Source organism: Onychostoma macrolepis, chromosome 03 (genome assembly GCF_012432095.1).
Source record: "Onychostoma macrolepis isolate SWU-2019 chromosome 03, ASM1243209v1, whole genome shotgun sequence".
Classification (NCBI taxonomy): Eukaryota; Metazoa; Chordata; class Actinopteri; order Cypriniformes; family Cyprinidae; genus Onychostoma; species Onychostoma macrolepis.
In genome coordinates this window covers 32,057,720-32,070,760 of record NC_081157.1, presented here as the reverse complement: position 1 = coordinate 32,070,760, position 13,041 = coordinate 32,057,720, and the positions used below count along the sequence as shown (strand labels likewise).

The 13,041-nt window shown below is 37.8% G+C and overlaps 1 protein-coding gene across 14 annotated transcripts in view; it reads right to left on the bottom strand.

Annotated features, from left to right (window-relative positions):
• srcin1a (SRC kinase signaling inhibitor 1a) overlaps window positions 1-13,041 on the bottom strand; it is a 124,055-nt gene that overhangs the window by 101,738 nt on the left and 9,276 nt on the right. For 12 of the 14 annotated variants that reach the window (XM_058768742.1, XM_058768759.1, XM_058768761.1 and 9 more), the window contains exon 2: window positions 8,382-8,465. The exons of 1 other annotated variant lie outside the window; for it this stretch is intronic. In XM_058768742.1, the coding sequence (XP_058624725.1) occupies window positions 8,382-8,465 (84 nt within the window). Of the gene's footprint in view, window positions 1-8,381; window positions 8,466-8,625; window positions 8,714-13,041 lie in introns of those variants that run through there. One more of the 14 variants, XM_058768753.1, reaches the window with a different exon arrangement.

Sequence of the window (13,041 nt, the reverse complement as noted above, 5' to 3'; positions counted from 1 at the left end):
TGTTTAGGTTCAATGCAGTGACGTTTACATTAGCGTTCTGAATGTGTTTAGGTTCAGTGCAGTGATGTTTACATTAGCGTTCAGACGATGTTTAGGTTCAGTGCAGCGACGTTTACAATAACGTTGAGACGATGTTTAGGTTCAGTGCAGCAACATTTACATTAGCGTTCTGAATGTGTTTAGGTTCAGTGCAGCGACCTTTACGTTAGCATTCTGACAATGATTAGGTTCAGTGCAGCGACATTTGCATTAGCATTCAGACGATGTTTAGGTTCAATGCAGTGACGTTTACATTAGAGTTCAGACAAAGTTTAGGTTCAGTGCAGTGATGTTTACATTACCGTTCAGACGACTTTTAGGTTCAATGCAGTGACGTTTACATTAGCATTCTGAATGTGTTTAGGTTCAGTGCAGTGATGTTTATATTAGCATTCAGACGATGTTTAGGTTCAATGCAGTGATGTTTACACTAACGTTGAGACGATGTTTAGGTTCAGTGCAGCGACATTTACATTAGCGTTCTGAATGTGTTTAGGTTCAGTGCAGCGACCTTTACGTTAGCATTCTGACAATGATTAGGTTCAGTGCAGCGACATTTGCATTAGCATTCAGACGATGTTTAGGTTCAATGCAGTGACGTTTACATTAGAGTTCAGACAAAGTTTAGGTTCAGTGCAGTGATGTTTACATTACCGTTCAGACGACTTTTAGGTTCAATGCAGTGACGTTTACATTAGCATTCTGAATGTGTTTAGGTTCAGTGCAGTGATGTTTATATTAGCATTCAGACGATGTTTAGGTTCAATGCAGTGATGTTTACACTAACGTTGAGACGATGTTTAGGTTCAGTGCAGCGACATTTACATTAGCGTTCAGACGATGTTTAGGTTCAATGCAGTGACGTTTACATTAATGTTGAGACGATGTTTAGGTTCAATGCAGCTACATTTACATTAATGTTGAGACGATGTTTAGGTTCAGTGCAGTGATGTTTACATTAACATTGAGACGATGTTTAGGTTCAGTGCAGCGACGTTTACATTAGCGTTCAGACAATGTTTAGGTTCAGTGCAGCTACGCTTACATTACTGTTCAGACGATGCTAAGGTTCAGTGCAGCGACCTTTACGTTAGCATTCTGACGATGATTAGGTTCAGTGCAGCGACATTTATGTTAGCATGCACACAATGTTTAGGTTCAGTGCAGCGACGTTTACATCAGCATTCTGAATGTGTTTAGGTTCAATACATTGATGTTTACATTAGCATTCAGACGATGTTTAGGTTCAGTGCAGCGACTCTACATTAGCGTTCTGAATTTGTTTAGGTTCAGTGCAAGGACGTTTACATTAGTGTTCACACAACGTTTAGGTTCAGTGCAGTAACGTTTACATTAGCATTCAGACGATGTTTAGGTTCAGTGTAGCGACTCTACATTAGCGTTCTGAATGTGTTTAGGTTCAGTGCAGCAACGTTTACATTAGCATTCAGATGATGTTTAGGTGTAGTGCAGCGACTCTACATTAGCGTTCTGAATTTGTTTAGGTTCAGTGCAGTGATGTTTACATTAGCGTTCAGACAATGTTTAGGTTCAGTGCAGTAACGTTTACATTAGCATTCAGACAATGTTTAGGTTCAGTGCAGCAACTCTACATTAGCGTTCTGAATGTGTTTCGGTTCAGTGCAGCAACGTTTACATTAGCATTCAGATGATGTTTAGGTTCAGTACAGCGACTCTACATTAGCGTTCTGAATTTGTTTAGGTTCAGTGCAGTGATGTTTACATTAGCGTTCAGACAATGTTTAGGTTCAGTGCAATGACGTGTACATTAGCATTCTGAATGTCTTTAGGTTCAGTGCAATGATGTTTATGTTAACAGACTTTGTTTAGGTTCAGTGCAGTTAGTCACTTGAGGTCATGAATGAACGAATTAATCAAGAGCTATTGTCATTATGGAGGGAACTTGAACATATATTTAACGCCCAAGCAATGTTTAGGTTAAGCACAGTGCCAATTAATTGAGTGTTTATGAAGTCTTTAGGTGACTTTTGAATTGGTCTTTTCAGTGTTGGGTTGTGTAAAATGCATATGTTTATGTAAGTTTACTCCATTAAGCTAAAAGCTCTTCATCAGTTCCTGTATGCATGACCTTACATTCTGTTTCTTCTACTCTTCAGTCTCATTGGTTCAAAAACCCTGAGCAACAGTGGACATGGATTTTCCTTAGTTGCTTGTTCATGGTTGTTTAATTCCGCTGAAATGACTGCAGATGGAATCTCATAAACTGTCTTGCAAGACCTTGTTTCTCAGTGGACAAACACACACATACTCAGTCTAATACACATACTTTCGCACTCTCTGGCATTTCATACCAACCGGAAAAACAGGCTGTTTAAATGAAACCCATAAAACACAGAAGCCCTCCCACGGGAAACACTCACACTCTGCATCAATAATTCCAGAAGTTCATGAATATTTGAAGATTCCATACCTGAGATGTGACAGGAACAAAGAATGTTAGAGAGAAATGCAACTGAGTGCACAAGAGAGATTTAGAGCCTGAGATTTTGTGTGTGTGAGTGACAGAGAGAAAGAGAGAGATAGAGAGAGTGAAGGAAATGCCACCGTTTTTGCCATCTAAGTGGATCTCTAAGTGACAAGAGTAGTGAACAGTTATTGATGGCATTCCAGGATGGCCAAAAAAAAAAAGAGGAAGGCAACTCTTTGTAAAGTTCCAGAAAGTTCACTGAAACACACCCAGAGCATCTTGCCCAGGCAGATGCCAGCCAGCAGAAAAGGCACCACTTTGATACCTGTCCAACTGTGATGACATCACATCCAGTCCGCACAGCAGGGGGCAACAGATGGTTTGTGTCATCTGCTATCTGCCACGGGTGCTTTCTAAAACATCTTCCGCCTCGCAAAAGATGTTGTGATGGAAGATGAATAGATGAACACATGAGAGCAGGAATAAAAGTGAAGGAGGTTTCTTTCAAATGTCTCCATGACAACGACATCTGCCTGGCCGAATGAGGCTATTTTATTTATTTTATTTATGGTTACACATCTGTGAGTGCACGAACAAGTGAGATTTGTTTTCTAAATGACATCTGAGAGTTACAATTATTAATATAGGCCGTCTGTGATTTTATGCAGCGTTTCAGACCAGATTAGGATCTCAGAAGGGTCTGTTGTCAGGATTCACGTCACACACGGTCATGTGATCAGGATGTGTGCTTCACAAAACCCTCTGAAATAAGACTTGTGATGTGGTGTAGTTGAAGCAACATGCATAAATAAGGGAGGTAATTAATTTAGATCAAATCTGATACTGCTACTAAAGTGGCCATTGAATAAAAAAAGCATTTATATACATCCTGCATCCTGCAACGTCATCAAACATACATGACACTTGTTTCATGCATATTATAGGAGTTTAATGTTTAATGACATAAATACCATACATGTATATAATACATCCATGTGTATTTATATAAATATTAAATTATCATTGATTGATTGATTTATATATAAATTGTCATTTGAAAGCATTAAACTGAGTTATAAATGCCTGTTGTTGATGTTTAATATGAAAATAAACATAATATGGTTCTATCAGCTGTGTATTTGATCTTATTTAACCGTAATCATGATAGCTGCATTGTAGATGATCTTGTGCACTTTATACTCGCAAAACATCTGCATACAAACCACACCTGGGACTAATTAAACTCAAAAACGCTGAGGTCTAAACTCTTTTTCAGTGCAATTATTTTATTCAAACTTCTTTAGTACTGGAGTGATGCATAATGACTGGTGGTTAAATTCCCTCTCGACTTCCTGTGAAGTGATGTATCGATGTTCCCTTATTTCCTATGTCAATGCCCTTCGAACTGAACATAATGTCTCCTTCAGAATGGAATCTCACATAATATGGCAGAATATCCTTTGAAGTCCACTTAACAACACACTTATGGACAGCTGGATGCACCTTCAGACTCAACCTACCCTGTTCTCAGGTTTGACTCTGACTTAAAAAAATAAGCTGCTCTTGATTACAACACTGCTTATTCCCTTTACATCAAATGGGATACTATTATTCCACAGTCCACTAAATCCATAATGGAGCTGCACCAGGCTATAAAACATGCTTTATATAACTATACATTATTAGCTACAGTATTCAAAAAAAGTCAACACAAACAAGGAGAAGAGTGAAAAAATAAATATACTGCAACCACAGACAACCCTATCTGAACAGAATTAAAATTCTCAGAGAATACTTGATTCACCCAGAAAACAGCAGGTAATTTGCTCTGTAATTTTTTTTTTCCAAGGTTGTGCGAGAAAAACACAAGTGTTTGATGCGAACAGGACTAAAATATACACAAAGTACATTCCTGAAACATGAATTTACCTGACTTCCACTAGGAAAACTGGTCCTAATTGGGCCTTACTCCTGCATATATACACCCAGGAGAAGGAAATATGATTAAATCAGAAACGAAAATGGATGGACAATACAATAACCACATTCAGAAGCCATCTGATGTAGCTTAATGCGTAATTGATTTCTGTGTGTGCGTGTGTTCTGGCATCAATCCGTGTTGTGATTTTGGTCTTGACGAAGGTCAAACAACAGGCAGTTTAACTCACTCACGGGCATGAAAGCAACTCTCTCTCTCATTCCCTTTCCATTACTTCACTCCTCATCAGAGTTCCAGGCTGTAAGCTTTTCCTTTTCTGTTTCCACCTTTCTCTATCCTCATGTCACAAATCCATAGAGAGCATAAGCAATTTAACGGCACATTACCATAATGCATTGAACGCTAAAGCCAAACATCAGCTCACTACCACTTGCTCCAAATTTACATGTAACATTAAGCCACTACAAATGTGCATTCACTGCACTGCACCCCTATAGCTTTGCTTGTAAACAAAACCCTGGTGTTCTTATTACTGAGCTAAAAGACTTGGTAATTACAGACAACAAAATGACCTCACTATCAAACAGTGTCTCAGACACTGAGCATGACTGAGCATGCAACGATGACATATGACCAGTGTTGGCAAGGTTACTTTGGAAATGTAATAGGTTACAGATTACAAGTTATCATATTTAAAATGTAATAAGTAGAGTAACTGTTTCAATTACTTTATTAAAGTAAAGTAACTGACTACATTTGATTACTTTTTGATTACTTTTCTAAATTTCTAGCAGATGTTTTCAAATCATTTTCAAACATTTAAAGCAGGCAGGGTTAACCTTACAGTTGTACTCAACACTGATTACCGTCAGACTTTCAAAATCCTTCATCACTTGAATAAAGTTTATGATCATTTAATTTTAAAGCACAGCCACCACAAAATCAGAATTTAGCACCTCTTTTTACTTTGAGATCAATATTAAATACAGATTTAAATTCATAACAAGAAATGGTAAATATTAATACTTATTCAGATGTAACCCCTTTTGTATTTGTTAACATTTTCATAAGTAACTGTAATTTAATTACAGATTACAGTTACATTTATTTTGTAATTAAATTACACTGAACAAAATTATAAACGCAACACTTTTGTTTTTGCCCCCATTTTTCATGAGCTGAACTCAAAAATCTAAGACTTCTTCTATGTACACAAAAGGCCTATTTCTCTCAAATATTGTTCACAAATCTGTCTAAATGTGTGTTAGTGAGCACTTCTCCTTTGCCGAGATAATTCATCCACCTCACAGGTGTGGCATATCAAGATGCTGATTAGACAACATGATTATTGCACAGGTGTGCCTTAGGCTTACCGCAATAAAAGACCATTCTAAAATGTGCAGTTTTATTGTATTGGGGTGGTCCGGGGGGGGTCCGAAAACCAGTCAGTATCTGGTGTGACCACCATTTGCCTCACGCAGTGCAACACACCTCCTTCGCATAGAGTTGATCAGGTTGTTGATTGTGGCCTGTGAAATGTTGGTCCACTCCTCTTCAATGGCTGTGCGAAGTTGCTGGATATTGGCAGGAACTGGAACACACTGTTGTATATGCCGATCCAGAGCATCCCAAACATGCTCAATGGGTGACATGTTCGGTGAGTATGCTGGCCATGCAAGAACTGGGATGTTTTCAGCTTCCAGGAATTGTGTACAGATCCTTGCAACATGGGGCCGTGCATTATCATGCTGCAACATGAGGTGATGGTCGTGGATGAATGGCAGAACAATGGGCCTCAGGATCTTGTCACGGTATCTCTGTGCATTCAAAATGCCATCAATAAAATGCACCTGTGTTCGTTGTCCATAACATACGCCTGCCCATACCATAACCCCACCGCCACCATGGGCCACTCGATCCACAACATTGACATCAGCAAATCGCTCACCCACATGACGCCATACACGCTGTCTGCATCTGCCCTGTACAGTGAAAACCGGGATTCATCCATGAAGAGGACACCTCTCCAAAGTGCCAGACGCCATTGAATGTGAGCATTTGCCCACTCAAATTGTTTACGATGACGAACTGCAGTCAGGTCGAGACGCTGATGAGGACGACGAGCATGCAGATGAGCTTCCTGAGACGGTTTCTGACAGTTTGTGCAGAAATTCTTTGGTTATGCAAACCGATTGTTGCAGCAACTGTCCGGGTGGCTGGTCTCAGACGATCTTGGAGGTGAAGATGCTGGATGTTGAGGTCCTGGGATGGTGTGGTTACATGTGGTCTGCGGTTGTGAGGCCAGTTGGATGTACTGCCAAATTCTCTGAAACGCCTTTGGAGACGGCTTATGGTAGAAAAATGAACATTCAATTCACGGGCAACAGCTCTGGTGGGCATTACTGCAGTCAGCATGCTAATTGCACGCTCCCTCAAAACGTGCGACATCTGTGGCATTGTGCTGTGTGATAAAACTGCACATTTTAGAGTGGCCTTTTATTGTGGCCAGCCTAAGGCACACCTGTGCAATAATCATGCTGTCTAATCAGCATCTTGATATGCCACACCTGTGAGGTGGATGAATTATCTCGGCAAAGGAGAAGTGCTCACTAACACAGATTTAGACAGATTTGTGAACAATATTTGAGAGAAATAGGCCTTTTGTGTACATAGAAGAAGTCTTAGATTTTTGAGTTCAGCTCATGAAAAATGGGGCAAAAACAAAAGTGTTGCGTTTATAATTTTTTTCAGTGTATGTAACACTGTTACTTGCACCTGGTTACTTCCCAACACTTCATAATATGACCATGAGCAGACAGTGTGGAAGTTGAAACAATCATGCAAAATGGTAGTGAATTATATACACAAGAATATATTAAGGATTTCAAAAAGCTTTTTTTGAAAAAATATAGTTAACACTTTATTTCGATAGTCCATTTTAGACATTATCCCCCGGTTTCACAGACAAGGCTTAAGCCTATAAGTGTAAGTCTGAGCTGTTTTAACTGAAAGAAACTTACACTGACTGATCTTAAAATATAATCAGTGCCTTTGTTTTGTCTCGAGATGCACACCAGTAATGTTTTTTTCTAAGGCATGTTAATACAGTAAAAATTTCTTACATTCCCTAATTGAACAATGGCCTAATCCTGGCTTAGTCTAAGCCCTGTGAAACCGGGCCTATCTAAACTATAACTATAAGCTCATTCCATGTTAAATCAAACAAATTTCAGAAACTTCTCTGGCTTTAATTTTATATTTAATTAATATTTTTTCTTAAGAAGGACTAACATAAATAGTGAAGAAAGCCAAAACATTAAATGTTATGGACGTATATTTACTATAAGCTATCCACTATTTTAAAGATGGGGGCAAATTACAAGGGGAAAAATGACTTCAGAATGATGACAGCATCATTATGATATTTTTACACAATAAGTATATAAGATCTGTTGATTTTAGCAATCTGTTGCATTATATGCCAATGGTGACATTTCAAAAATGGGGAACAAGCAATTTGTTTCTTGAAGCGTGCAAGCCTTTAACTCAAGAAGTTAAAAATCAAACTTTTTGGCCAGGAATCTTTGGTTGAGTTGATGTGGAATGACCCTATAACTAACTTTACTAGCAGTCATTAGAGTATTAAAGTAGACATTCTACTGGCTATAACTAACTTTGCAAGTATGTCAACTTATTCTACTAACTCTAACCTAGCTGTCTACTACTCTAGTCTAATGAGAGTTAGTTGACATGTAGTTGCAAAAGTGGACTATCGAAATCAAGTGTAACCAAAATATAACATTTGAAAGTACAATTCAGTATCTATGTTACATATTGTTGGGATAGAAAATTAAAACAGTGATTTTCTCATGAAAGAATGTTGGAGGATTGTAAGCAAGGTGTCATGAGTGCATCACCTCAGCCCTACCCATAACACCCTCCGCCCCCACACACCTTCCACATCATCTCGGCCTGCTTTGTATTCTGGTCGCGCTGCCGTGTGCCCTCTCTCTCTATCTCTCTTTCCAGCAGTGATGGCTGAAGAACAGAGGGAGGGAGACGAGTGTCAGAGGGAGACCAGCCGATTACCATTTCAGTGCAAACACACACTTTCACGGTTTCAGAGTGACACAACAGACTCATGCACACATACATATATATGACATATTTGTGCCAGGAATACCCGTGAATCCCTCACCTTGTGCTGAAGGCCACTATTTAAACATTTACAGATTAGATGCAGCTGTGTGAATGAATGTGTGTGTGTGTGTGTGTGTGTGAGAGAGAGCCTCAAGCAAATCCATGAGTGTTTAAATATGCAGCTGGTACCGGATGTTTCCCTCCCTCTGTCACTCAACATTAAACATCATCCTGCAAACACACAGACTACATGAGTAACTTTGCTCTCATACTCATCTCTATACATATGGAGTCCATACATAAAGTGCAATTTAGGTTACATATTATTGGGACAAGAGAAACACTGTGATCTTCTCATGATAATCACAAAGTGGAATAAATCTTTTCAGAAGCTTTGTGTGATGGTGTGAAAAAGATTTATATAAACATTTACAAAAATTATCACAGTCCCACAGTCAAACTGTAATTTTGCCAATATATTAGATTTTTAGATTTAGATTTTTTTTTTTTTTTGTGAGTATTTAGGTATTATTATAAAATTAGCGTTCATCATTTTATTCAAGTAAAATATTAAAAATGTAATTTCTATTACAATCATTCCCACCACAGTATGCTGTTAAACTCAACACATATCACCATTCAAAAGTTTGGGGTAAAGTCTTTTGTCGTCAACAAGGCTCCATTTATTTAATAATAAATACAGTAAACAGAAGTATTGTGACATATTATTACAATATTATTAAACATTGAAGATATATATAACCAATACTATATTTTAAAATGCGATTTATTCATGTGACGGCAAAGCCTAATTTTCAGCATCATTACTCCGGTCTTCAGTGTCACATGATCCTTCAGAAATCACTATAATATGCTGATTTGTTGCTCATGAAGCATTTCTTATTATTATCAATGTTGAAAATAGTTGTGCTTCTTAATATTTTTACTGAAATCAGGAGTACAAAAAGTTAAAAATACAGCATTTATTGGAAATAGAAATCTTCTGTAACATGCTGTTACAGTCACTTTTGATCAATTGAATGCATCTTTCCTGAAGAAAAGTATTCATTTATTTAAAAAACAATGTTGGACAATGGACAATGTTGGAATTGTTAGAGGACAATTTAAATAAACTAGTGAGTGTTAAAAGAGTGAGATCTGCAAATAGGGAGACATCTCACAGGCTGCTTTTAAAAGCAGATATTTGTCTGCATGGGACGCTCCGCTGAATGTGTTCATTGAATTGAGTGATGGAGCGCGGTGCCGATGGAGCCTCATTGTCTGGTACTAATGGCTAACAGCAAACAACTGTGGGCTCCTCAGGCCAGACAAAGTGGTGATTGCTTGTTTCTGTCTGCAGGCACAGACACAGGCTCCAGTCTGACCTAGTTCTGCTGCCGATAAAAAGAGAATTAAGACCAGTCCAGCCACAAATCGCAGCACTACTTCCAGTCCTGACAGGTGAACAGTCATTCACAGACGAATGACATGGAGAGGGAGATCAGGAGAATGCTTAAATACAGGCAAAGTATAGAGTAGAATAGAATAGAAGTCAAGTATCAAATATGTCAAGCAGTGAGCAATTTGTGTGATTTCAAGGTGAACCTACAGTCGAAGTTCAAGTGAACATGTTTAAGATAAATACATGACAGTGACTTATGGGTAGAAGGTTTTTTTTATTTTTTTACTGATATCAACAGACAAAAAAAAGGCAAAAACAAAAAAGAGAGACAGTGGATATGCAGGAAACTGCCAAAGTGTCCAGTGAGTCTGACAAAGCCAGTGAGCGCAGAGACTGCAGGAGAGGAAGAACAGGCTCGGGCCCCTGCGTAGTCTGTGGTGCTGTGTGATTGCCTCACTGTTTGAATTATATCAGCTAATGATAAGAATCACTGAAGAATGACATGAAGCGAATATTATCAAGAAGTTAGAACTTCTGAAAGCCTCCTTTCATGTTCAGCTTAATATCAGAGACCATTTTGAATCAGAGCAATAAAGGTGTGCACATAATTTAATTTCATATATGGGTGAATTAGGGGAACTTTTCTGTCCCCTAAAATGATTTTAAAGCAAAAAAAAAACAACAACTATCATTCTAGGTTTAAAGAAGAGATCACATTAACTTTTTATTTCCTACTTTTTGAGTGGCAAAAGGTTAAATTACCCTAACTAACCTAACTTCTTAACTTCCCTTTAAATACACAGTATTTATATACACAAACACTACTGTTCGACAGTTTGGGGTCAGTAACATTTTTTAATGTCTCTTATGCTTACCATAGCTGTCTTTTTTTATCAAAATACAGTAAAAACAGTAATATTGTGAAATTTTATAATTTGAAATGTTTTCTATTTTAATATATTGTAAAATGTAATTTATCATTGTGATGCAAAGCTGAATTGTCAGCATCATTACTCCAGTCTTCAGTGTCACGTGATCCTTCTGGAAACATTATAACATGCTGGTCTTCTGCTCAAGAAGCATTATCAATGTTGAAAACAATTGCGCTGCTGCTGTTTACCATTTTGTGGAAATTGATTTTTTTCAGGATTCTTTGATGAATAAAATGTTCAGAAGATCAGTGTTTATTTGAAATACAAATCTTTTACAACATTATAAATGTCTTTACTCTTACTCAACTCAACCCGAACTTCTGAGGAGTAGCGCTATACACTGTATTTATATATATTAATTTGGTATTTATAGACTGTAAAATGTGGTAATAAGTAATTGTTATCTTTTTAACTAACAGTTAAAAGCGGTTTTCATATTAGTACCCATATGGAACTTTTGAGCAGTGACAGCTTCTGTACCCTTTTTTTCTGAGAGTGTAGTGTAGTCAGGTTAATTCAGTCAAGTTAAGTAATATTTTTGACTTAAACAACAGTTAAACAGATAAATTGAAGAATCACATATCTGAACACAGGTCTTGTGTAAGCCTGTATTAACCTCTGTCTTGAGTAATCCGTTCACAAGTAATCTGGTGAGACAGATCGTCGTTTACACCTAGTATTAACATGCTTCTCCTGTCACCACTCGTAATTGAATTTCTTAACTTCGAAAACGAGACCTCAAGCACAAACGAGACATTAACCCGAGTCCTTGCTGTTATTATAGTTGAGTAAATTAATGGTTTTAAAGTGGTTGGATCAAAAACCATATTGGAGCCATTTGGACTTTAGCACTGTCTACTTGTGTTCGGATCACCCGAGACAACCAGGACAAAATAGGGCCGTGATTTAATCCAGACCATCAAAAACAAAACAGTCAGTCAGTACAGCAATTCTCTTTTCTGACAAAAGCAAAATGACTGAATTATCATTAGCAGGTTCAAGTCAACATATACAAAGGTGGACAGATGAAGAGAGAAAACACAGAGAAAAAGATGAGAAGAAGGGCATAAACACGACATTGAGGACAGGAAGGATGTCAAAGGGGATCTGGCAGTTCATTCATAAAGACTAATCGATTCACAGGAGGAAAGTGCTAAGAAAGCATTTGTGGGCTTTCTGTGCTCCCAGCAAATTACACACTGATTGATATGGATCCTATAGCCGCCAAGCATGGGATTTATGAACTAAATCTGTAGATATGGACACACACATTCGAAAGCAATGCACACACACAGCTGTATTCAGGGATGTAATTTTCTGATTTATTTTAGGGTTTATCTTGTGAGCCAAGACCTAAAACCTCCCAGTAAATCCTCTTTTATACACAAAAAACAAACACATATATACAAATAGACTGACTCTGACAACTTAGTAAAGGATTTTTGGGCCCAAATTAGCCATTAAAAACTGAGAGAAAAATCTACCCTTTGCAGCTCTCCAATTAATTCAGATTGAGTCTGGAAAGAAATAACTGTCCCTGCTGTTATAAAGCCCCGGTGATTATACCAGCATGCACCTGTTTGTGTGTGTGACTGAAACAAGAAGAGAACATGTGAAAGGATAGATGGACGCCCCTCAAGGTTACCTGTCACAGCAATGTCATTGCTGGAGGCCGGTGTATCCCATGTTGCCCTATACTGTGGAATAGATCTCTGGCTGATGTTTAATGCAGCAGCAGTGACACTCTACGGTTTCCTCTTAAAAAAACACTGCATCCAATCATCAACACACTGTCAGAAAACCATTATGTCATCGTTAGCCAATCACAGGAGAGTTAACATTAAAACGTGGATCTGATGGCAGAGCTCTCCTGAGGTTAAATGCACTCAGATTAACATGCCAAAAATTTAATTTAAGATAGGAATATTGAGGTAGTATCACACAGCTATCAAAAATTCATAAGCTGTAGTTATAATGGATATTTGTCCCTGATGAATTTACTGTTGCAGCTATAATTTTTTACAATTCAATAAGCCTGGTGTTTTTTAATATAGCCAAAGTATTTTTTATTTACACTATTGTGTAAATGACAATTGCACATTACCACATTTCAGCATTGATAATGATCAAAAATGTTTCT